The sequence below is a fragment of the Tachyglossus aculeatus genome, chromosome 5 (assembly GCF_015852505.1).
Source record: "Tachyglossus aculeatus isolate mTacAcu1 chromosome 5, mTacAcu1.pri, whole genome shotgun sequence".
Taxonomy (NCBI): Eukaryota; Metazoa; Chordata; class Mammalia; order Monotremata; family Tachyglossidae; genus Tachyglossus; species Tachyglossus aculeatus.
The window spans coordinates 33,126,105-33,151,896 of NC_052070.1; the positions used below are offsets into that span (position 1 = coordinate 33,126,105).

At 45.9% G+C, this 25,792-nt stretch overlaps 1 protein-coding gene across 1 annotated transcript in view; it reads left to right on the top strand.

Moving 5' to 3' along the window:
- Positions 1–17,532, top strand: part of THOC1 (THO complex 1) — a 59,923-nt gene extending 42,391 nt beyond the window's left edge. The window contains exons 13-21 of the mRNA XM_038747223.1: positions 1,023–1,089; positions 2,547–2,597; positions 2,691–2,761; positions 3,340–3,435; positions 4,044–4,109; positions 5,546–5,629; positions 7,422–7,569; positions 13,940–14,018; positions 17,033–17,532. Of these exons, the coding sequence (XP_038603151.1) occupies positions 1,023–1,089; positions 2,547–2,597; positions 2,691–2,761; positions 3,340–3,435; positions 4,044–4,109; positions 5,546–5,629; positions 7,422–7,569; positions 13,940–14,018; positions 17,033–17,328 (958 nt within the window). The 3' untranslated portion in view covers positions 17,329–17,532. The remainder of the gene's footprint in view (positions 1–1,022; positions 1,090–2,546; positions 2,598–2,690; positions 2,762–3,339; positions 3,436–4,043; positions 4,110–5,545; positions 5,630–7,421; positions 7,570–13,939; positions 14,019–17,032) is intronic.
- Positions 17,533–25,792: the final 8,260 nt, after the last annotated feature.

The following is a 25,792-nucleotide window of genomic DNA, read 5'->3' on the forward strand; positions in this document are numbered from 1 at the left end:
CAAATACCAACCTTATCATCATCATTATTATTAATAACAATAAAAGCAGCCTGCAGTTTCTGTTGAAGGGGATCCATGTGATCCATGTGAAATACGATTGATGATGATGATATCGGCATTTGGCTTAACAGAACAATCCACAGCTATGCAAAGAGAAAGATCTGGCAAGTTCCGCTGAAGAGAAGCACTGTCAGGTCATATAAGGAAAGCCCTTATCGTAATCAATCAGTGGTATTTATTGAGCTCTTACTGTGTGCAGGGCACTGTGCTAAGCACTTGGGAGAGTACAATGCGATAGAGTTGGTTGCCACGTTCCCTGCCCAATCCTAATTTTGGGGGGTTTACCTGCCTTATGGCACCAGGCTCCCTTGTTTGCCCTGCCTCCAGGCAAGATGGCTCTTAAATCTTCTTTCCACTGTAGATGCCTACCCTCTTAAAAAATCTCCTGAGAAAATTGTCGTGTTGTAGAGGAAATGTAAATACCCTGATAACCTATCTTCTGCAACCTCCTGTCTAGCCTTCCCTGAGATTTGGTTTCAGGTTTTCATTTTGCCTTTGTCCATTTGGGTCCCTGCCTTCATTTCCCTTATTTTCCCTCCCTTCTTCATCACCTGTGAATTTGGAGCTGTACCCATTAAGCACTTTTATTCCAACTTGTACTTCCCAAGCGCTTAGTACGGTACTCTGCACACAGTAAGCGCTCGATAAATACGATTGATTGATTGATTGTTGTAATGGGATTCTTCATCTCTTACCTGACAGTGCATAGTGTGCAGGAGTACGGCATATTTACACCTCCTTAGGAGATAAAGTTTGATATATAAAAATGTAATGAATCTGGAAGATCCCCTGGGGTGGGCGATGGCGTTTTTTTGTGATCCCTGCGTTTGTTGTTCATTGTTAAAAATCTTACCGTCTTACTCTGAGCTTCCCGCTGTGGTCTGTGAAGCAGGTAGAGAAGCAGTGAATTTGACGGTGTATGATGGTGTTTGAGGTTGTCCTTTTGTTACTCCGCTTTGTAGTTCCAACTACGTCCTAACTGATGAGCAGTCCCTCTGGATTGAAGATACAACAAAATCAGTCTATCAAGTAAGTAGAGTATAAGGCAGCTCGTTTACAGACGAAGAAAGGGATCTGGCTTGTTCCCTTTATCGAAAAATTTTTGATATCTCAGCTCTTGAATTAGGTAACGTGCTGTAGCGATTTGCTAGTGTGTTATCTTTCGGAGGAGGGTTGAGAGGGAAAGGAGGAGATAGGACGACTGGATTTAACAACACTAACCTTCTGCAGACTCAGTCCTCTCATATTGAGAAGCAGCATGGCCTAGTGGAAAGAGCACAGGCGTGGGCGTCAGAGGACCTCCGTTCTAATCCCGGCTCTGCTGATTGCTTGCCCAAGTGACCTTGGGCAAGTCACTTAACTTCTCTGAGCCTCAGTTTCCTTATCTGTCAAATGGGGATTAAATCCTACTCCGTCTTAGACTGTGAGCCCCATGTGGGACAGGGACCATGTCCAACTTATCTTTGTTTTGTGTTTTATTGTACTCTCCCAAGCACTTAGTACAGTGCTCTGTGCACAGTAAGCGCTCAATAAATGCAATTGAATGAATAAGTGAATTGTATCATTTAATAAGTACAGTTGAGTGAACGAATGAATCTAATCTACCTAGACTGTAAGCCCCATGTAGGACAGGGATTGCGTCCAACCAATCTTTGTTTAATGCTATATCGAACTCTCCCAAGCGCCGAGAAGCAGCCTGGCATAGTGGATAGAGTATGGGCCTGGAAATCAGAAGGTCATGGGTTCTAATCCCAGCCCCACCACGTGCCTGCTGTGTGACCTTGGGCAAGTTATTTCACTTCTCTTTGCCTCAGTTACCTCATCTGTAAAATAGGGATTGAGATTGTGAGCCCCACCTGGGACAGGGACTGTGTCCAAACCTGACTTGCTTGTATCTACCCCAGCGCTTAGTACAGTGCCTGGCACATAGTAAGCCCTTACCAAGTGCCATAATTATTATTATTATTTAAGTGCTCTGTGCGCAGTAAGCACTCTGTAAGTACAGTTGAATACAAATAAGCAGCGTGGCTCAGTGGAAAGAGCGCGGGCTTTGGAGTCAGAGGTCATGGGTTCAAATCCTGGCTCGTCCACTTGTCAGCTGTGTGACTTTGGACAAGTCACTTAACTTCACTGGGCCTCAGTTCCCTCATTTGTAAAATGGGGATTAAGACTGTGAGCCCCCCGTGGGACAACCGGATCACTTTGTAACCTCCCCAGCACTTAGAACAGTGCTTTGCACATAGCGCTTAATAAATATCATTATTATTATTATTAATTGAATGAACGAGTAGCTTAGAACAGTGCTTGACGCATAGTAGGCGCTTACCAAATACCATCATCATCATCCAAATTAAACGAAATCCAAGGATAAAGTTAGCTTAGAGTCAGAACAGCAGGCATTTTTGTAGGTTTATTGCTTAAAAATTGTTTCATGATGCCAAATGTTGTTTGGAAAGAACACAATGCATTCATTTTTTTAAACCCAGCTGCTGTCAGAAAACCCCCCGGATGGAGAACGGTTTTCAAAAATGGTAGAGGTATGTATTTTGTTTTAATTTTTTGCCACTAAATTGAATAATGAACAGTGCTTTTTGTATGGAGGTTAATTGTGTACTGGGTCTTCTTTTCAGCATATTTTAAACACTGAGGAAAATTGGAACTCATGGAAAAATGAAGGCTGCCCAAGTTTTGTGAAAGAAAGGTAAAAATAATCAGAGTAGAAAACACAAGGTAATTTCTGAGTGTTTCCAGACATTTTTATTCCAACTGTGTATATTCAGGACCTGTGTGGAGTCTGAGAGAAACCGCGCTCTCTTTAAGAAAAAAATCTAATTTGGGAATGCAAACCCTTATTTAGTGTTAAACCTGAGTTGAATGATTGCTTTAATCGATCAGTCGTACTTATTGAGTGCTTACTGTGTGCAAAGCACCGAACAAAGCGCTTGGGAGAGTACAATATAAAAGAGTTGGTTCCTCGCGTACAGTGAGCTTACAGTCTTTGAGCCATTTGAGGATTTTCCAACTTGGTTCTCTTCCTTTAGTTATTGAAGAGCAGTGCCCTGAGCTAAATTGACCCCAGGTTCATCACTTTGCATACTCCGACACCCCTCAGATCAGAAAAGGACCCCCCTCAGATCAGAAAAGGACCCGGGCGTTGGGTTGGATGGGTTGTTGAACTATTTTAGAGTGACATGAATCTCTCAGTGATGCCAAGTGAAATCCCCCCAGCCATACACAAAAATATTGGGGGTGTGTGTGTGTGTTTTATCCTTCCTACAGACCATCTGATCCCAAGCCCGCAAGGCTTGTTCGAAAGAGAACGGCTCCAGAGGATTTCCTAGGGAAAGGACCCAACAAAAAAATTCTGATGGGAAAGTAGGTTGATTTTTGCAATGAGTTGTATTTTCTCTTCTTGTCTCTGGCGTGTATCCTCTGAGACTCAATGGGCAAATTGGTGTATATTCATCAAAGCATATTCACACATATCACTAGGGGTTTCCTCTCCCATTGATGATCTAGTGGACCTGTCTTCATTTTGGGCACTGCTTTTGGTTTCTTGCCTCCCAGAACTTTGGATTCCCCGCGTCCCGTCTCCAACTGGGACTGTCTCATTTCCTCGTCTCTTCCCCCACACTAAGCACAGAGTAAGCCAGGGATGACTGTCGTCGGCGTTATTACTTGCTGGCACGTTCCGTCTGCCGCAGTGAACTGCTGGCTTCTAGGCTTGGGGCGCGGCTAATAGAAATATCGCAGAGTGAGTGAGAATGATTTACCCTGCTCATTTTTTAGTATCATAACTAGTTGATCGGGTATTTCCGGGGCACCCAGTGACCCACTCTGTGTCAAGCGTACATAAGCCTTCGTTCCAGCCTTTTTGGCCAGCATGCTCTGTCCCTTTTTTTTTTTAAGTGAAAATGTTGGCAGTGCTGCGTTTTATTTACCCTGGAACTACTCCTGCCTATTTTTTCTATTTCTTTTTACAGTGAGGAATTAACAAGACTTTGGAATCTCTGTCCTGATAATATGGAAGCCTGTAAATCGGAGACCAGGCAAGTACGGGGGTAAATCATATATTTAGCTTTGATTATTTGAACTGGCCAAAACTGTACTCGTTTCCCCCCCATCCCCTCCCAACTCTATTTTCCATGCCCGCCGTGCGCTCGTCTTATTATCGATAGACGGTATTTATTGAGCACGTTGTGCAGAGCACCATACTTAGTGCTTGGGAGAGTCCAGTATAACAATAAACAGAAAATTCCCTACTCAGAAAAAGGTTACAGTCTAGAGGGGGAGACAGACATTAATAATAATAGTAATAACGGTATTTTTTAAGTGCTTACTATGTGCCAAGCACTGTTCTAATCGCTGGAGGAGATACAAAGTAGTCAGGTTGTCCCACGTGGGGCGCACAGTCTTCATCCCCGTTTTACAGATGAGGTAACTGAGGCACAGAGAAGTGAAGTGACTTGCCCAAAGTCACACAGCTGACAAGCGGCGGAGCCGGGATTAGAACCCACGACCTCTGACTCCCAAGCCTGGGCTCCTACCACTAAGCCACGCTGCTTCAATTCAATATGAATGAACACATAAATAAATACAGTAAATATATTATAAATGTATGAATAATGTATAGACATTAATATGAATGAACAAATAAATACAGTAAATATAATATAAATATATGAATAATATAATTTAATTTAATAATATAATAATGTATAATAATAAATATAATTTAATAATATAATTTAATTAACATAATATAATGTATGTTTATTGGTCCCCCCCCCCCTCCATCCCCGCCATCTTACCTCCTTCCCTTCCCCACAGCACCTGTATATATGTATATATGTTTGTACATATTTGTTACTCTATTTATTTATTTATTTATCTTGTACATATCTATTCTATTTATTTTATTTTGTTAGTATGTTTGGTTTTGTTCTCTGTCTCCCCCTTTTAGACTGTGAGCCCACTGTTGGATAGAGACCGTCTCTATATGTTACCAACTTGTACTTCCCAAGCACTTAGTACAGTGCTCTGCACACAGTAAGCGCTCAATAAATATGATTGATGATGATGATAATTTCTACAGATACATTTATATATGTGTAATATGATAAACATAACAATCCAACAGACCCATTCCCCGTCCACAATGGGAAAGTATAATACAACAGATTTGGGAGATACATTCGCTGCCTGCAATGTGCTTACCGTCTAAGAGGGGCAGATAGGTATTAATATAAATAAATAATTTATGTTTATGTTAGTGATCCTTCCCCAGGGAGAAAGAAAAAGGTATGTCATCTGACCTCCCCGGAGACCCCAGTCCATGAATAAATGGATAATATTAGAAGTTGCTCTTTTCACTTTTTCTAAAAAAAAAAAATGCACCCCTGTGAAAAAGATCCAAAAAGCGGACAGTGGCACGACTGTAAAGAGAAACAAACTGTTCTAATCATCTTTCTGATCCCTTCCTTAGGGAATACATGCCAACCCTGGAGGAGTTTTTTGAAGAAGCGATCGAGCAGGCGGACCCTGAAAACATGGTTGAAAATGAATACAAGTGAGCTGCGGGGCTACTGAGGGGCAGTTCGTCCCTCCACCGGTGGCATGTTAAATGTTTTCTGTGCAGTGAAGCTAACGGGTTCGGGGGGGGAGACCAAGTCACTGTGAGGAAGATGTCTTCTTAAGGGTGGGCTTTCTGTGCCAAGGATGTGCAGTTGCTCATGCCCTATCGATTGGAAAAGCCCCATTTTGGGTGAGGGTCGAAGGGCAGTGCCACGTACATTTAGTTTTCAATACTGGCATTCCCCGAAGTTAACGTTCACCTCCTCCTCGCTTTACCTTTTTAAACTTCTACGAGGGCCCAGTAGGTTTAGATTTTCAAGCGTAGAATGGGACTAATGGGTCCAGCTGTGTTTTCAAGGATGTTGAGGATCACAGTGGGATTGAATTTGTACCGATCTGTCGTGGTTAGAAATGGCCAGGTTGGTTATGTGGCATTTTATTACGACTGTGACGCAAATCGAGGCCCTGCCTAAGGACTTCAGATGGTCAAGGTCACCCCCATACCGGTTTCTCCTGCCCTCCTCATCCCCCAGGACCCGTCGTCTTCGTCCCTAACCCAGCTTCTGGAGCAGTTACTGTCTCTGATACCGCCACTAGGATTTTGTTTTGTTTTTTGTTCTCTTTAAGATATTTGTTAAGCACTTAGTATGTATCAGACCCTAAGCGCTGAGGTAGATGCAAGCTAATTAGGTGAGACACAGTCCCTGTCTCACATGGGGCTCACAGTAGTCTAAGTAGTCGGGAGAACAGGTTATTTAATCCCCATTTGACAGTTCAGGGAATTGAGGCAACAGAAGTTAAGGGATGGTCACGAGGCAACCAGTCGACAAAGCTGGGATTCAAACCCAGGGCCTCTGAGTCCCAGGCCCACGCTCTTTCCACCAGGCCATGCTTCTCTGGGCGTTCTAGAAACAGCTTTCTCTAAACTGTCTTTGAGATGTTCTAGTCCCCGGCTCCACCACTTGTCTGCTCTGTCACCTTGGACAAGTCAGTTAACTTCTTTGTGCCTCAGTTACCTCATGAGAAATGGGGATTAAGGCTGTATGCCCCATGTCCATTCATTCAGTTGTATTTATTGAGCGCTTACTGTGTGGGACAGGGACTGTGTCCAACCTGATTAGCTTGTATCCACCTTTTAAATGTGAAATAGATATATTATATAGACATGTATATTTATTTTATATATATATATATATATATATATATATATATATGTTTAGGACATTTGCGTATACAAAAATGTGTGTGTAAATACTATGTGCATACATATGTGTATACATATATACACACACACACTATACACACACGTATATATACTTATGCATATATATATATATATATATATATATATATATACACACACACACACGTTTAGGGCAATTGTGTCTCCAAATGGGGCAGCCAATATGGCCCTGATCAAAATAACTCATTCACTCATTCATTCAATCATATTTATTGAGCGCTTACTGTGTGCAGAGCACCGTACTTAGCGCTTAGGAAGTGCAAGTTGGCAACAACTCATAATATAAATTGTTCTTTGCAAAGATGTATTCTAGAAAGAATAGTACACCCAAGACATCTGTTATCTGAGGCCACTGGGATGGATGTTTCATGTTTTTAGCACGCACAGGATTGGAATCACTGAGCGATATTTCGACTCTGGTCTTGGCATGTTGTGTGTGTATGTGTTGGTATTCAACAAATAGTAGCCCTACCATTCCCGCGCGTGTGTGTATGTGCATGTATGTGTCCGCGGAGACCGTGACCATGACATAATTGTTTTTCAGGGCTGTGAACAATTCCAATTACGGCTGGAGAGCCCTGAGGCTGCTAGCCCGCAGAAGTCCCCACTTTTTCCAGCCAACCAACCAGCAGTTTAAGAGTCTACCGGAGTATTTAGAAAACATGGTGATCAAACTGGCAAAGGAATTACCAGTAAGTCATTTGATCTGTTCATTACAGCGTTCAACTCTTCGAGTATCGGCCCCTTAAGTGTTCTTTTAGATTGTGAGCCCACTGTTGGGTAGGGACTGTCTCTATATGTTGCCAACTTGTACTTCCCAAGCGCTTAGTCCAGTGCTCTGCACACAGTAAGCGCTCAATAAAGACGATTGATTGATTCTTTTCAACACTATTGCTTATTACGTGAGAAGAGAATTGAATCTGCTGATTTGGTAGGTACTTTTCAATGCCGTGCTGGTACCTTTGACGATCATCATCATCAATCGTATTTATTGAGCACTTACTATGTGCAGAGCACTGTACTAAGCGCTTGGGAAGTACAAATTGGCAACATCTCTCCTGCTTTAATTTCCTTTCGGTTCCTCCCTTTCGGCTGTCCGTGAACCTGGGAAGAAATGGATCAGCATCCTTTCTTCTTACTCAGTAGCCCCCATAGCTCTCTGTTTTCCTCTCTGTCACCCCTCTTGCTGTAACTTTTCCTCCTAGGATTGATTTTTTTTTCCCCTTTCCCCTAATAACTCTCATCATCCTTCCTCGGACGCTGTCCAGTATAGCTTTTTGAGTGCAGACACCACAGAGCGTAGAGAGAGGGTGACTTGCTGACTCCTGTTCCTGTTTGGTTGACTGCGTTCCCGTGTCTTCCTGGAATTCCTGGCCAGCCTGTCCCTAGCATCAAATTGCAGGGTGGCTTCTGTTTCCAAGTGTACCAACTTACAACTCTACCAGCTCATTTTCATCCCTTTTTTTCCCTGCCACCATTTAAAAGGATGCGGGTTCTAATCCCGGCTCCGCCACTTGTCTGCTGTGAGACCTTGAGCAAGTCACTTCACTTCTCTGGGCCTCAGTTCCCTCATCTGTAAAATGAGGTTTAAGACTGTGAGCCCCGTGTGGGTCAGGGACTGTGTCCAACCTGATTAGCTTGCATCTACCTGAGTGCTTAGAGCAGTGCTTGGCACCTAGTAAGCTCTTAAAGAATACCACATCATTATTATTATTATTATTGCTATTTTTAAAAACTTACTGAAATAAATCTCTAATTTAGGTGGGGGGGGCTTAATGGTGCTTGTTAAGTGCGTACCTTGTGTAAGCAGCATGGCTCAGTGGAAAGAGCCCGGGCTTGAGAGTCAGAGGTCATGGGTTCTAATCCCGACTCCGCCGCTTGTGGGCTGTGTGACCTTGGGCAAGTCGCTTGACTTCTCTCTGCCTCAGTTCCCTCATCTGTAAAATGGGGATTAAGACTGTGAGCCCCATGTGGGACAACCTGATAATCTTGTATCCTCGCCAACACTTAGTGCTTTGCACATAGTAAGCGCTTAATAAATGTCATCATTATTGTCATTATGTGTCAGTTTGGGTGTAGTCCCTATCCCGAGTGGGGCTCAGAGTTTGAGGAGGAAGAACAGGTATTGAATTTCCCTTTTGCAGGTGAGGAGATCGAGGCACAGAGAAGTTAAGTGACTTGTCCAAGCAAGCGATCGGCAGGGTTGGGAATTGAACCGAGGTCCTCTGCCTCTGAAGCCTGGACTCTGTCCACTCGGCTACATGCTGCGTGGCTCAGTGGAAAGAGCCTGGGCTTTGGAGTCAGAGGTCACCGGTTCGAATCCCGGCTCCGCCAACGTGTCTGCTGTGTGACCTTAGGCAAGTCACTTAACTTCTCAGTGCCTCAGTTCCCTCATCTGTAAAATGGGGGTGATGACTGTGAGCCCCACGCGGGACAACCTGATCACCTTGTATCCCCCCAGCGCTTAGAACAGTGCTTTGCACATAGTAAGCGCTTAACAAATGCCATTATCATCATCATTACTTCTCTTGAGAGCATTTCTGACCTTGCCCACTTAGTAATGGTGTGGCTTCCAAGGGCATGCTGAATTCCTTCATTCAGACCATCCTGGGCAAGGATCATGTCCACCGCCTCTGTTTTATGGTATTTATTGAGCTCTGCCTGGGCGCAGAGCACCGTACCAAGCACTTGGGAGAGTACAGTACAACAGAGTTGGTAGACACATTCCCTGCCCACAGTGTCCGCTCCCAATCGCTTTATACATTGCTCAATAAATACTATTGGCTATTGATTATTAAAATTTTTGACTGGATCTGATCCCCAAGTTGAACCGTGGAGGGCACCTCCTCTTGCCATTGACTGTTTACTATTTTTGGAGACAGGCCTATGTAGCCAATACTCTCCCAAGCACTTAGTACAGTGCTCTGCCTACAACAAGCAGTCAAGAAATACCATTGACTGATTGCCGGTATTCTTCACAAACTTACTTTTATCACCGTATGATCAGTCAGGGGTACTTCTTGAGCTCCTCCTGTGTGCAGAGCACTGTACTAAACTGTTGAGAGGATCGGGTACGATAGACTTGGTGGACAAGATCCCTGCCCTCAAGGAGCTTATGGTCTAATGAAGGAGCAGTCATTTTGCCTCTAGAGCAGGCTGGAGTAGAGCTCTTCACTGGCTGAAATATTCAGGATAATCCAAACCAATCGTGCCCAAACTAATAATAATTGTGGCATTTCAATACTTACAAAGTTCCGTGGCAGATTCGAGCAGATTGAGCTGGACGTAGTCCCTGTCATTCATTCATTCATTCTAGACTGTGAGCCCACTGTTGGGTAGGGACTGTCTCTATGTGTTGCCAACTTGTACTTCCCAGGCGCTTAGTACAGTGCTCTGCACACAGTAAGCGCTCAATAAATACGATTGAATGAGTGAATTCAGTCGTATACATTGAGCACTTACTGTGTGGAGAGCACCGTATTAAGCGCTCGGAAAATACAACCAATAGAGACAATCCCTGCCCACAACGGGCTCACAGTCTAGAAGGGGGGAGACAGACATCAAAACAAGTAAACGGGCATCAGTAGCCTCAATATCAATAAATAGATTCGTGGGGCTCACGGTCTTAATCCCCATTTTGCCGATGAGGTAACTGAGATACAGAGACGTGCGACTTGCCCGTGGTCACACAGCGGGCGGGTGGCAGAGGAGGGATTGGAACCCAGATCCCAGGCCTGTGACTATCCATCAGGCCAAGCTGCCTCTCTAGATCTTCGTGAATTTACGGCCATCCTGAGCCCAGCTCCCATCTTCTTTTGAGCCAAGCCAACCCTCCTTTGAGGATGGAGGAGGAAAGATAGCCAGCTTTTGGATGCCTCATGGATCTATGGCTGTTCTCAAGGATTTCTGTAGTTTCTGACCCAATTCTACATCCAGTAAGTGCTTCTGGACTGTAAGCCCGGTGTGGGCAGGGATTGAAGCAGCGTGGCTCAGTGGAAAGAGCCCGGGCTTTGGAGTCAGAGTTCATGGGTTCAAATCCCGGCTCCGCCAGTTGTCAGCTGGGTGACTTTGGGCAAGTCACTTCACTTCCCTGTGCCTCAGTTACCTCATCTGGAAAATGGGGGCTAGGATTGTGAGCCCCCAGTGGGACAACCTGATCACCTTGTAACGTCCCCAGCGCTTCGAACAGTCCTTTGCACATACTAAGCGCTTAATAAATGCCAGCATTATTGTTATTACTATTGTCTCTCTTTATTGCTCAATTGTACTTTCCAAGCGCAGGGCTCTGCACACAGTAAGCGCTCAATAAATACGATCGAATGAATGAATTTTGCTTAACTGTAGAATAGGGATGAAATACCTGTTCTCCCTCCTACTTAGACCGTGAGCCCCATTCGGGCCGAGGACTGTAGCCGACCTAATTAACTTGCACTTTCTCCAGCACTTTGTTCGACACAATGTAAGCACTTAACAGATGTCATTAAAAGGAAAATGGGTGTCTTATTTGTTCCGACATCTTCCCTGTTGTCCGCTAACTGTGAGTTATTCCCAGGATACCATCCCCAGCCAAGGTAATTGAGTTGGCCGAAGGAACCTCACCTTTTCTTCTCTGTCCAGGGGTGTATATAGGCCTCTTTCCGCTTCCCGGGCCTCTGAGCTATAACGAGCAAGTCAGAATGCCTTTCTCTCTCTCCCTGCCCATCTTTCTTTTTTTCTTTTGTGGTATTCGTTAAGCGCCTTCTGTGTGTCAGGCACTGTTCTAGCACTGGGGTAGATACAGTCCATGTCCCACGTGGGGCTCACAGTCTCAAGCCCCATTTTACATAACTAAGGCACAGAGAAGTGTAGCGTCGTGCCCAGGGTCACACAGCAGCCAGGTGGTGGAGCCAGGGATTAGAACCCAGGTCCTTCTGACTCCTTGTATTATAATTAATACACTGGATATAAATGTATTATTATATATTATAATTATTATAACTATCATAATTATTATAATTATAATTATATAATTATAATAATTATTGATATATTATAATTATTAATATAATTATATTATATTTATTAATGCATTATAATATGATTGTTATGATTATTATAATTATGTAATAAATAATTATATTATAATTGTAATAATAATGGCTAATAATAATAATGATGCCATTTATTAAGCGCTTACTATGTGCAAAGCGCTGTTCTAAGCGCTGGGGAGGTTACAAGGTGATCAGGTTGTCCCCTGGGGGGGCTCATGGTCTTAATCCTCCCCCTCCCCATCCCCCCCGCCTTACCTCCTTCCCCTCCCCACGGCACCTGTATATATGTTTGTACGTATTTATTACTCTATTTCATTTCTGTATATATGTTTGTACAGATTTATTACTCTATTTTATTTGTACGTATTTATTCTATTTATTTTATTCTGTCCGTATGTTTTGTTTTGTCGTCTGTCTCCCCCTTCTAGACCGTGAGCCCGCTGTTGGGTAGGGACCGTCTCTAGATGTCGCCGGCTTGTACTTCCCAAGGGCTTAGTACAGTGCTGTGCACACAGTAGGCGCTCAATAAATATGATCGAATGAATGAATAGTACCCACTAGGACATGCTGCTTTCCTGATCAGCACGTTCCCTTTGTAGACTGTTAGCTCCCTGTGGTAGAGAATGTGTCTGTTTATTGTTACTTTGTACTCTCCCAAGTGCTTAATACTGTGTGCTCTGCACACAGTAAGCGCTGAATAAATACGATTGAATGTATGGATGAATAGTACCGCTAACCTTCTCACCAGGCCTCGTTCTCGCCTGCCCCTGGCCCACAGCCTACCTCTGGCCTGGAATGCCCCCCCTCCACAAATCCACCAAACTAGCTCTCTTCCCCCCTCCAAAGCCCTACTGAAAGCTCACCTCCTCCAGGAGGCCTTCCTAGATTGGGCCCCCTTTTGCCTCTGCTCCTCCTCCCCTCTCCGTCGCCCCAACTAGCTCCCTCTGCTCTACCCCCCCCCCCCACCCCACAGCATTTATGTATATTTGTACATGTTTATTGTTCCATTTATTTTATTAATGGTGTGTATATACCTGTAATTCTGTTTATACTGATGCCCGCTTACTTGTTTTGATGTCTGTCTCCCCCCTTCTAGACTGTGAGCCCGTCGTTGGGTAGAGATCGTCTCTATCTGTTGCCGGATTGTACTTCCCAAGCGCTTAGTACAGTGCTCTGCACATAGTAAGCGCTCAGTAAATACGATTGATGAAGTATCCCTGGCAGATCGATACTTCAGTTCCAAAGACCAGGCCACCATTCTCAGTAATTCCGATTATATCATACCTATGGTCCTGGGCCCAGTCTTTTGGTTCCTCCCGTTTGTTCCCCGAGCTCCTTGCAACCGAGAGGGTTAGGGTCAGATTAATGTATTTCTGTCCCTCTGTCACCTTCTTCATTCGCCCGTTCGTTCATTCGATCGTATTTATTGAGCGCCTACCGTGCGCAGAGTATTGTACTAAGCGCTTGGGAGAGGACAGTCCAACAATAAGCAGACATGCCCTGCCCACGATGAGCTTACAATTTAGAATGGGAAAGACAGACATCAGTACAAATGTGGAGAAGCAGTGCGGCTCGGTGGAAAGAGCCCGGGCTTTGGAGTCAGAGGTCATGGGTTCAAATTCCGGTTCCGTCAATTGTCAGCTGGGTGACTTTGGGCAAGTCACTTAACTTCTCTGGGCCTCAGTTCCCTCATCTGTAAAATGGGGATTAAGACTGTGAGCCCCCCGTGGGACAACCTCAACACCTTGTGACCTCCCCAGTGCTTAGAACAGTGCTTTGCATGTAGTAAGTACTTAATAAAGGCCATCATCATCAATACAAATAAATGAAATGGCAGATACGTACGTAAGCGCTGTGGGGCTGGAAGGGGGGAAGAGCAAAGAACAAAATCAGGGCGGCACAGAAGGGAGAAGAGGTAAGGGGGGCTTAGTCTGCTTCTTCCATTCTCCGCTCTATCCGGAAGTATTGCAACCCAGAAAAATATCTGCGTTCACCCTGTTCCTAAGCACTTGAATTGTTTCTCTCATTACAGCCTCCATCGGAAGAAATAAAAACGGGGGAGGATGAAGACGAGGAAGACAATGATGGTTTACTAAAGGAAAACAGTGAAAGTAAGAGTTTGCGGGCTATTGCACTGATGCCGTTAATTCCCTAATTCCCTGTGAGTTCGGGACTTGTAGTACTGCATCACTGCAACTCTTTTACTTGCTTTGCTCAAAGCTGTGAGGCATCTGGTCCAGATTACTTTCATTCTCCTTCCAGTTCTCCAGTCGTGTGTTAAATCTGTACGTGTTTCATGCTGAGCACCTAGTCCAGTGCTCTGCAGACAGTAGGTGCTTATTAAGTAATGGGGATAATGGTCAGGCATATTCATTAGCTTCTGGCAATATTTTCTCTGAAAATTCTCCCGTTTCTTATCGTGCCTTTGCCTGAGCATCAAATAGGGCTTGGGCTCGTGGGATTTCTTATTGGCATGTCTTTTTTGGGTAGTGTTAGAAGGTTCCAAAAGGCAGTCTTGGCTGTGGTGTCTGACGGGGACAAATTGCACGCGACAGATGTCCTCCTCCCCACCCAGCCCCTCCATGCCATGAGGCCAGTTCCATTCTGGCCCAGCTCTGGGGTCAGAAAAGTGAAAACCCTGCGGTCCGGTCCTTCGCAATCCAGAAAGCTGGGCCCCAGAGGCCTTCGTTCTTCCCTGGTGGAAGAAGGAATTGACAGAGCTTGAGTCTCCCTCCAACAATCAATCAATCAATCAATCAATCGTATTTATTGAGCGCTTACTATGTGCAGAGCACTGTACTAAGTGCTTGGGAAGTACAAATTGGCAACACATAGAGACAGTCCCTACCCAGCAGTGGGCTCACAGTCTAAAAGGGGGAGACAGAGAACAGAACCAAACATACCAACAAAATAAAATAAATAGGATAGAAATGTACAAGCAAAATAAATAAATAAATAAATAGAGTAATAAACATGTACAACCATATATACATATATACAGGTGCTGTGGGGAAGGGAAGGAGGTGAGAGGGGGACGAGGGGGAGAGGAAGGAAGGGGCTCAGTCTGGGAAGACCTCCTGGAGGAGGTGAGCTCTCAGCAGGGCCTTGATACAATAATACAATAGATACAATACAATAGATATAATACAATAGATACAACAGATACAATAATAATAATTTTGGTATTTGGTAAGTGCTTACTGTGTGCCAAGCACTGTTCTAACCACTGGGAAGGATACAAGGTAATCAGGTTGTTCCATGTGGGGCTTACAATCTTAATCCCCATTTTACAGATGAGGTAACTGAGGCCCCAGAGAAGTTAAGCGACTTGCCCAAAGTCACACAGCTGGCAAGCGGCGGAGTCGGGATTTGAACCCATCACCCATATAAAGCCCACCCCCCACCCCACCCCTCCTCTACGCCCTGCAGACCTTGTCAATCTAATTAGCAAGCAGTGTCCATCAGTAGTAATAGTAATTGTGGGAGCTTGTTGTGGGCAGGGAATGTGTCTGTTTACTGTTTTATTGTACTCTCCCAAGAGCTTAGTACAGTGCTTTGCACACAGTAAGCGCTCAATAAATGCGACTGAATGAATGAATGAATATTTGTTTAGCGCTTACTCTGTGCCAAGCATTTAAGTAAGCATTGGGGTAAATCAGGGCAGACGTAATCCTTGTCCCTCATGGAGCATACAGTCGAAGTGGAGTGGAGAACATATATGAATCCCCATTTTACAATCAGTCAAGCAGTCCAACAGTGGTATTTATTGAGCACTTCTGTGCTCAGAGGACTGTACTAAGTGCTTGGGAGAAGATAGTATACAGAGCTGGTAGATGCGTTCCCTGCCCACAGTGAGCTTCCAGTCTAGAGGGAGAGATGAGGAAACTGAGGCCCAGAGTAGTGAAGTGACTAGCCCGAGGTCACATAGAAGACAAGTGGCGGAGCCAGGATTAAAACACTGGTCTTCGGTGAGCCCTCTGGGTAGGGATTGTCAATCAGTCAATCAATCAATCGTATTTATTGAGCACTTACTGTGTGCAGAACACTGTACTAAGCGCTTGGGAAGTACAAGTTGGCAACATATAGAGACAGTCCCTACCCAACAGTGGACTCACAGTCTAAAAGGGGGAGACAGAGAACAAAACCAAACATACTAACAAAATAAAATAAATAGAATAGATATGTACAGGTAAAATAAATAAATAAAGTAATAAATAAGTACAAACATATATATGTATATACAGGTGCTGTGAGGAAGGGAAGGAGGTAAGATGGGGGGTGGAGAGGGGGACGAGGGGGAGAGGAAGGAAGGGGCTCAGTCTGGGAAGGCCTCCTGGAGGAGGTGAGCTCTCAGTAGGGCCTTGAAGGGAGGAAGAGAGATAGCTTGGAGGATGGGGATTGTCTCTATTTGTTGCCAAATTGTGCTTTCCAAGTGCTTAGTACAGTGCTCTGCACACGGTAAGTGCTCAGTAAATATGATTCAGTGAATGAATGGTCTATCCACTGGGCAACGCTGTGCCCCCACTTGCTTGTTTCATGACCTTGGGCAAGTCACTTAACCTCTCAGTGCCTCAGCTTTCTCGACTGCTCATTATGGGCAGGAAACGTGTCTGCCTACTCTGTTAGGTTGTACTCTCCCAAGCGCTTAGTACAGTGCTCTGCACACGTAAGCTGTCTGTAAATACGATTGATCGATCGATTGCAAAATGGGGATTCAAGATCTGTTCTTCTACTTACACCACAAGCCCCATGTGGGGCAGGGACTGTGTCCAACCTGATTATTTTGTATCTACCCCAGTGCTTAGAACAGTGCTTGACACATAATAAGCGCTTTATGAGTACCATTTTTTTTTTAAAAAAACTTCAGTACGAAATACCTCATACCCCGGGTGCTAACTATTGCTCCTCACTTTACACTGAGAAGCAGGGGAGGATCAGAACATGTGGAAAATCTAAGCGTGTTCACGAAGCTGGTTGTGGGCAGGGAACCCACTGTTGCACTGTACTCTCCCAAGCGCTTAGTACAGTGCCCTGCGTACAGTCAGCGCTCAATAAATGCCATTGATGATGACGGTGACGAAGCTCAAGAGGCAAACTAATCTTCCCCGTGCGTCCATCTCTCCAGGTCCTGACGCCCAGCGCGACAAACCGGTAACAGGGGAACAAATAGAGCTATTTGCTAACAAGCTCGGAGAACAATGGAAAATCTTGGCTCCGTTTTTAGAAATGAAGGACCCCGACATAAGGCAGATAGAGTCCGACAGCGAGGACGTGAAGATGAGAGCTAAGCAACTGCTCGTTGCCTGGCAGGATCAAGAGGGAATACATGCCACACCTGAGAATCTCATTACTGCGCTGAACAAATCCGGATTAAGTGACCTTGCAGAAAGTCTGACTAATGACTCCGAAGCGGGTAGTTAGCCTACTCTTCCTTGTACTTTTCCATTAAAACTCTGATAGGATTTTGTTACCAAGCGGAATTTGATAGAGATCTTTTTTTTCCTTTTCTCGCCGTTCGTTGTATTGTTGGTGAGGGCTTCAAGGGCATAGCAGTAGCAAAGCAGGGCACTGGGTTTTGCACTCTTCAAGGGAGAAGGAGAATAAAGTTTGACTGCGAAGGTGTCACTTCTGACTCGACTCACTTATTTCTGGACCGATTCACTGGTTCGGTGAGCTTGAAGGATAGAAAAACAGTCGACAGAAGAAAACCCTCATCGGAGGCACCCAAGAGCGTGTGGCGTAGTGGGTAGCGGACCGGCCTGGGGTAGGAGACCCGGGTTCTAATCCAGACTCCTTCCCTTGTCTGCTGGGTGACCTTGGAGAATTCATTTCTTTGTGCTTCATTACTTCATCTCTAAAATAAGGATTGAGACTGTGAATCCCATGTGGGACAGGGACCGTGTCCAACCTGAGAACCTTGTATCTACCCCAGTGCTTAGAATAAGTGCTTGGCCTATAGTAAGCGCTTCACAGATGTCATCATTAATATTTACAGGTGGTCTTCAGTCGGTGGAGACGGGGGTGAAATATTCTTCACGGGCATTTAGAGGGAGAATGGAAGATACAGACTATGGGAAGGAATAGTGAAATTCAAGATCGGTTTTGGTGAGCGAGTGAATTCCACTGCCCTGACATCTCAGAGAGGAATGCCACATTTTATTACACTCTAAGCGCTTCACAAATGTCATCATTAATATTTACAGGTGGTCTTCAGTCGGTGGAGACGGGGGTGAAATATTCTTCACGGGCATTTAGAGGGAGAGCGGAAGCTACAGACTATGGGAAGGAATAGTGAAATTCAAGATCAGGTTTGGTGAGCGAGTGAATTCCACTGCCCTGACATCTCAGGGCACTCGGTCGTCCGTAACGGGAGGGAACATTCTTGACGAGCCCCTGTCAGTAGGAAAATTTGTATTTGTTCACGTGCTACCGTCCCAAGCACTCAGTACGGTGCTCTGCACGTAGCAAGCACTCAGTAAATGCCATTGATTGTCAGTACAATGAGCCTCTTCTCTCGCCCAGCTGCTCTATTAGGGGAGAAATAGCCCCATCCCAGGTCCAGAAGCCCTTTCACTGAAAAGTGGCCGGTCCCTTTAAGCACTTCATAGTCACCCCACCCACAGCCCCACACCACTTATGCACATGCCCGTAATAATAATGATGATGGTATTTGTTAAGCGTCAAGCGCTGTCTGAGCACTGGAGTTAGATGCGAGGTAATCGAGTCGGACACGGTCCCTGTCCCACAGTCTTAATCCCATTTTACATTCATTCATTCAATCGTATTTATTGAGCACTTACTGTGTGCAGAGCACAGATAATGATAGCATTTGTTAAGCGCTTACTATGCGCAAAGCACTGTTCTAAGCACTGGGAGGGATACAAGGTAATTAGGCTGTCCCACATGTGGCCCACAGTCTTCATCCCCATTTTACAGATGAGGGAACTGAGGCACAGAGAAGTGAAGTGACTGGCCCAAAGTCACACAGCTGACAAGTGGCAGAGCCGGAATTAGAACCCAAGCCCGGGCTCTTTCCACTGAGCCATGCTGCTTCTCTACAGATGAGGTAGAGGAGGGAGGTATTATTATTATTATTATGAAGTCACTGAGGCAGAATGGCTTGCCCAAGGTCCCATAATTTATTTTGTCGGTGTCCCCCTCTAAACTAGGGAACTGTAAACTGTTCCCTAGTGGGCAGGGAACATTTCTACTAACTTTGTTGCGCTGTATTCTCCCAATCAATCAATCAATCGTTTTTACTGAGCGCTTACTGTGTGCGGAGCACTGTACTAAGCGCTTGGGAAGTACAAGTTGGCAACATATAGAGACGGTCCCTACCCAACAGTGGGCTCACAGTCTAAAAGAGAGCCAAGTAGGGTGCTCTGCACACCATAAGCGCTCAAAATATACCATCCATTGACTGATCGGACCAATAGCACGTGTACAAACGCGTGCGTTGCACCGCAACACGTCCAGCTCGACGGGTTGCGGAGGAACGTCCCCCTGACTTTCGAACGGCTTCTGGTCCGAGACGTGACGGGGGAAAGAGGTGTTGTGGGAGGGTGAGAATATCCCGAGCCTTTCCTATCCAACTCTACTCGCAGTAAGCTCTTCTAGACTGTAAGCCCGATGTGGGCAGGGATTCTCTATTCCTCAGTTGTACTTTCCAAGCCCCTAGTACAGTGCTCTGCACGCAGTAAGCGCTCAATAAATACGATTGAATGAATGAATCTGCGCCCCACTCTCAGCGACGCGTGGGAGGGATGGAAGGGACTGGGGAAGGGGAAGGTGTTTCAGGGAAATGAGATGTCCAGTCTTGTAGTTCCTCTTTCCCTATAATGCAGGGTGGGAAGGGGGAAGCATAGGGAGTGTGCTACCTCTTTTCCCGGAAATGCCCCCCGCATTTTCCCAGTCCACGGTGGAAATAACGGTCTGGGTCCTGGGAAGAGAGGGAGACCCGGTGGGGAGAAATCTGTGGAGATGGGGGGACGGATGGGCCGAGACCGCATCAAGACCAACTCTGACTTCATGGGGAGGCTGACAAAAGCCGTGACCACAAGGACCATATGTACATATATTTATTACATATTTACATATGTACATATTTATTACTCTATTTTACTTGTACATATCTATTCTATTTATTTTATTTTGTTAGTATGTTTGGTTTTGTTCTCTGTCTCCTCCTTTTAGACTGTGAGCCCAATGTTGGGTAGGGACTGTCTCTATATATTGCCAATTTGTACTTCCCAAGTGCTTAGTACGGTGCTCTGCACATAGTAAGCGCTCAATAAATACGATTGATGATGACCAGAGCGATGGAGGGTGAGGTGATCGGGAACTGGACGGGGCGAGAGGGCTGGAAGGAGCCACCCAGATCTAGCTTTACTTCTATTTATTCTCACGACACCTGACCACGTTTTGTTTTGTTGTCTGCCCCCCCCTTCTAGACTGTGAGCCCGTTGTTGGGCAGGGACCGTCTCTAGATGTTGCCGACTTGGACTTCCCAAGCGCTTAGTACAGTGCTCTGCACACAGTAAGCGCTCAATAAATACGATTGAATGAATGATAATAGTATTTGTACTCAATACAAATATTGAGTTTAGAGGGGGACACCAACATTAAAATAAATTATGGGACCTTGGGCTAGCCATTGAGCTTCACTCTGCCTCAGGGACCTCATCTGTAGAGAAGCAGCATGGCTCAGTGGAAAGAGCCCGGGCTTGGGAGTCAGAGGTCGTGGGTTCTAATCCCGGCTCTGCCACTTGTCGGCTGTGTGACTTTGGGCAAGTCACTTCACTTCTATGTGCCTCAGTTCCCTCATCTGTAAAATGGGGATGAAGACTGTGGGCCGCATGTGGGACAACCTAATTACCTTGTATCCCTCCCAGTGCTTAGAACAGTGCTTTGCGCATAGTAAGCGCTTAACAAATGATATCATTATCTGTAAAATGGGATTAAGACGGTGGGACAGGGACCGTGTCCAACTCGATTACCTCATAGTATTTGTTAAGTGCTTACTATGTGCCAGGCACTGTACTAAGCGCTGGGGTAGATACAAGATGTCCGTCTACTTATTTTGCTTTGTTGTCTGTCTCCCCCCTTCTAGACTGTGAGCCCGTTGTTGGGCAGGGACCGTCTCTATATGTTGCCGAATTGTCCTTTCTAAGCGCTTAGCACTGCATACGGTAAGCGCTCAATAAATGCAATTGAATTAATGAAGCAATGAATAAAAGATAATCAGATCGAACAGAGTCCCTGTCCCACGTAGGGCTCCCTGTCTCAATCCCCAGTTTACAGAAGAGGAAACTGAGACACAGGGAAGTGAAGTGACTTGCCCAAAGTCACACGGCAGACAAGTGGCGGAGCTGGGATTAGGACCCAGATGCTTCTGACTCCTAAACCCATGCTCTATCCAATAGACCGCATTCATTCATTCATTCAATCGTATTTATTGAGCGCTTATTGTGTGCAGAGCACTGGACTAAGCGCTTGGGAAGTACAAGTTGGCAACATCTAGAGACGGTCCCTGCCCAACAACGGGCTCACAGTCTAGAAGGGGGAGACGGACAACAAAACAAAACGTGGAGACAGGTGTCAAGTCGTCAGAACAAATAGAATTAAAGCTAGATGCACATCGTTAACAAAGTAAATAGAATAGTAAATATGGACAAGTGAAATAAATGGAGTAATAAATCTGTACAAACATATACAGGTGCTGTGGGGAGGGGAAGGAGGCAGGGTGGGGTGATGGGGAGGAGGAGAGGAAAAAGGGGGTTCAGTCTGGGAAGGCCTCTTGGAGGAGGTGAGCTCTCAGTAGGGCTTTGAAGGGAGGAAGAGAGCTAGCTTGGTGGATGTGCGGAGGGAGGGCATTCCAGCGCTTAGAACAGTGCCCAGCACTTAGAACAGTGCTTGGCACATAGTAGGTGCTTAATAAATGCCATTATTATTATTATTATTATTATTATTATTATTATTATTATTCCAGGCCAGGGGGAGGGCGTGGGCCAGGGGTCCACGGCGGGACAGGTGAGAACGAGGTACAGTGAGGAGGTTAGCAGCAGAGGAGTGGAGGGTGTGGGCTGGGCTGGAGAGGAGAAAAGGGAGCTCTTCCTACCCCGTGGCTGAGTGTAGAGGTCTGCTCAGGGAAATGAGGCTAAATAATAATAATAATGGTGGTATTTGTTAAGCGCTTACTATGTGCCAGGCACTGTACTAAGCACTGGGGTGGATACAAGCAAATCGGGATGGGCACAGTCCCTGTCCCACGGGGGGCTCACAGTCTCAATCCCCATTTTACAGAGGAGGTAAGTGAGGCCCAGAGAAGTGACTTCCCCAAGGTCACACAGCAGACAAGTGGCAGAGCTGAGATTAGAACCCATGACCTTCTGAGTCAGGGAAATGAGGCTAAATAATACTAATTGTGGTATTTGTTAAGTGCTTACTATGTACCAGGCACTGTACTAAGCCCTGGGGTGGATACAAGCAAATCGGGATGGACACAGTCCCTGTCCCACGGGGGGCTCACAGTCTCCATCCCCATTTTGCAGAGGAGGTAAGTGAGGCCTGGAGAAGTGAAGTGACTTCCCCAAGGTCACACAGCAGACAAGTGGCAGAGCTGGGATTAGAACCCATGACCTTCTGAGTCAGGGAAATGAGGCTAAATAATACTAATAATTGTGGTATTTGTTAAGCGCTTACTATGTACCAGGCACTGTACTAAGCCCTGGGGTGGATGCAAGCAAATCGGGATGGGCACAGTCCCTGTCCCACGGGGGGCTCACAGTCTCCATCCCCATTTTACAGAGGAGGTAAGTGAGGCCCAGAGAAGTGACTTCCCCAAGGTCACACAGCAGACAAGTGGCAGAGCTGGGATTAGAACCCATGACCTTCTGAGTCAGGGAAATGAGGCTAAATAATACTAATAATTGTGGTATTTGTTAAGCGCTTACTATGTACCAGGCACTGTACTGAGAAGTGAAGTGATTTCCCCAAGGTCACACAGCAGACAAGTGGCAGAGCTGGGATTAGAACCCATGACCTTCTGAGTCAGGGAAATGAGGCTAAATAATACTAATAATTGTGGTATTTGTTAAGCGCTTACTATGTACCAGGCACTGTACTAATCCCTGGGGTGGATACAAGCAAATCGGGATGGGCACAGTCCCTGTCCCACGGGGGGCTAACAGTCTCAATCCCCGTTTTACAGCGGAGGTAAGTGAGGCCCAGAGAAGTGACTTCCCCAAGGTCACACAGCAGACAAGTGACAGAGCTAGGATTAGAACCCATGACCTTCTGAGTCAGGGAAATGAGGCTAAATAATACTAATAATTGTGGTATTTGTTAAGTGCTTACTACGTACCAGGCACTGTACTAAGCACTGGGGTGGATACAAGCAAATCGGGATGGGCACAGTCCCTGTCCCACGGGGGGCTCACAGTCTCCATCCCCATTTTACAGAGGAGGTAAGTGAGGCCCAGAGAAGTGACTTCCCCAAGGTCACACAGCAGACAAGTGGCAGAGCTGGGATTCGAACCCATGACCTTCTGACTCCCAAGCCCAGGAACTAGCCATTACGCCAAGAATGGCGACCTTGGGGTGAAGATAAGAAGGTAGAGGGAGCAGGGGCCTCAGAGAGTCGAGAAGAGCTGTATATATGAGCAGTGTGTCTGCAGCCTGGGACGAGGGTGAGGGGAGCTGACTACAGTCTTGGGGTTCACACACCGAAGGGCCCCTACAAAATTATTGTCCCGGACCTCAGAGCAGCAGAAAACTAAAACCGGGGCTGATCAGACAATCAATCAATCAATCAGTTAAGAGTATTTATTGAGTTCTTCGTGTATCTCTCCCTCTAGACAGTTAGCTCATTGTCCTCAGGGACTGTGTCTGTTTATTGTTATGTTTTACTCTCCCAACCGCTTAGTACAGTGCTCTACGCACAGTAAGTGCTCAATAAATAATTGCGGTATTGGTTTAATGCTGACTATGTGCTAGGTATCTTGGGCAAGTCACTTCTCTGGGCCTCAGTTACCTCATCTGTAAAATGGGGATTAAGACTGTGAGCCCCGCATGGGACAGCCTGATCACCCTGTATCCTCCCCAGCGCTTAGAACAGTGCTTTGCACATAGTAAGCGCTTAACAAATGCCTATTATTATTATTATTATTATTACTTTACTAAGCGCTGGGGTGGATACAAACAATTCGGGTTGGACACAGTCCCTGTCCCACGTGGGGCTCACAGTCTCAATCCCCATTTTCCAGATGAGGGAACTGAGGCCCAGAGAAGTGAAGTGACTTGCCCAAAGTCACCCAGCTGACGAGTGGCAGAGCCGGGATTAGAACCCGTGACCTTCTGGACGCCCAGGCCCATGCTCTATCCGCTACACCGTGGCTCAGTGGAAAGAGCCCGGGCTTTGGGGTCAGAGGTCATCGGTTCAAATCCCAGCTGTGCCACTCGTCAGCTGTGTGACTTTGGGCAAGTCACTTCACTTCTCTGGGCCTCAGTTATCTCATCTGTAAAATGGGGATGAAGACTGTGAGCCCCCCCGTGGGGCAACCCGATCACCTTGTAAACTCCCCAGCGCTTAGAACAGTGCTTTGCACATACTAAGCGCTTAATAAATGCCATTGTTATTATTACACCATGCTGCTTCTCCGATTGACTGATTGACTGCAAAGCACTGCACTAAACGCTTGGGAGAGGACAATATACCAGAGCCAGTAGACACATTCCCTGCCCACCATGAACTTTACAGCCTAGAGAGCCAGATGCTGGAGCAAGAAAATATTTGAATGAAGAAACCATGGCCGCTGCTGAATTTGGCTCTGGAAGCTGGATAATAATAATAATAATGCTATTTGTTAAGCGCTTACTATGTGCAAAGCACTGTTCTAAGCGCTGGGGAGGTTACAAGGTGATCAGGTTGTCTCGCGTGGGGCTCACGGTTTTAATCCCCATTTTACAGATGAGGGAACCGAGGCCCAGAGAAGTGAAGCGACCTGCCCAAAGTCACACAGCTGACAGTTGGCGGAGCCGGGATTTGAACCCATGACCTCTGACTCCAAAGCCCGGGCTCTTTCCACTGAGCCACGCTGCTTCTCTTAAGCTGAATGTGGAAGGAGCAGCTTGGACCAGGAAACAGAGCACGGGCCTGAGAGTCGGGAGGACTTGAGTTCTAATCCCGGCTCCATCACTTGCCCGCTGTGTGGCCTTGGGCAAGTCGCTTCACTTCTCCGTGCCTCAGTTACCTCATCTGTAAAATGGGGATTAAGACTGAGCCGTATCAGTGCTCTGCACCCAGTAAGGGCACAGCAGCGTGGCTCAGTGGAAAGAGCATGGGTTTGGGAGTCAGAGGTCGAGGGTTCTAATCCCGGCCCTGACGCTTGCCAGCTGTGTGATCTGGGGCAAGTCACTTAACTTCTCTGTGCCTCAGTTATCTCATCTGTCAAATGGGGATTAAGACTGTGAGCCCACGTGGGACAATCCGATTACCTTGTATCTACCCTGGAGCTTAGAACAGTGCTTGGCGCATAGTAAGCGCTTAGCAAATACCATCATCAATAAATACGACTGAATGAATGTGGGACATGGACTGTGTCCAACCTGATGATCTTGTATCTACCCCAGCGCTTAGTACAGTGCCTGACACATCCGCCAAGCTAGCTCTCTTCCTCCCTTCAAGGCCCTACTGAGAGCTCACCTCCTCCAGGAGGCCTTCCCACACTGAGCCCCTTCCTTCCTCTCCCCCTCGTCCCCCTCTCCATCCCCCCCATCTTACCTCCTTCCCTTCCCCACAGCACCTGTATAGATGTTTGTACATATTTATTACTCTATTTATTTTACTTGTACATATCTATTCTATTTTGTTAGTATGTTTGGTTTT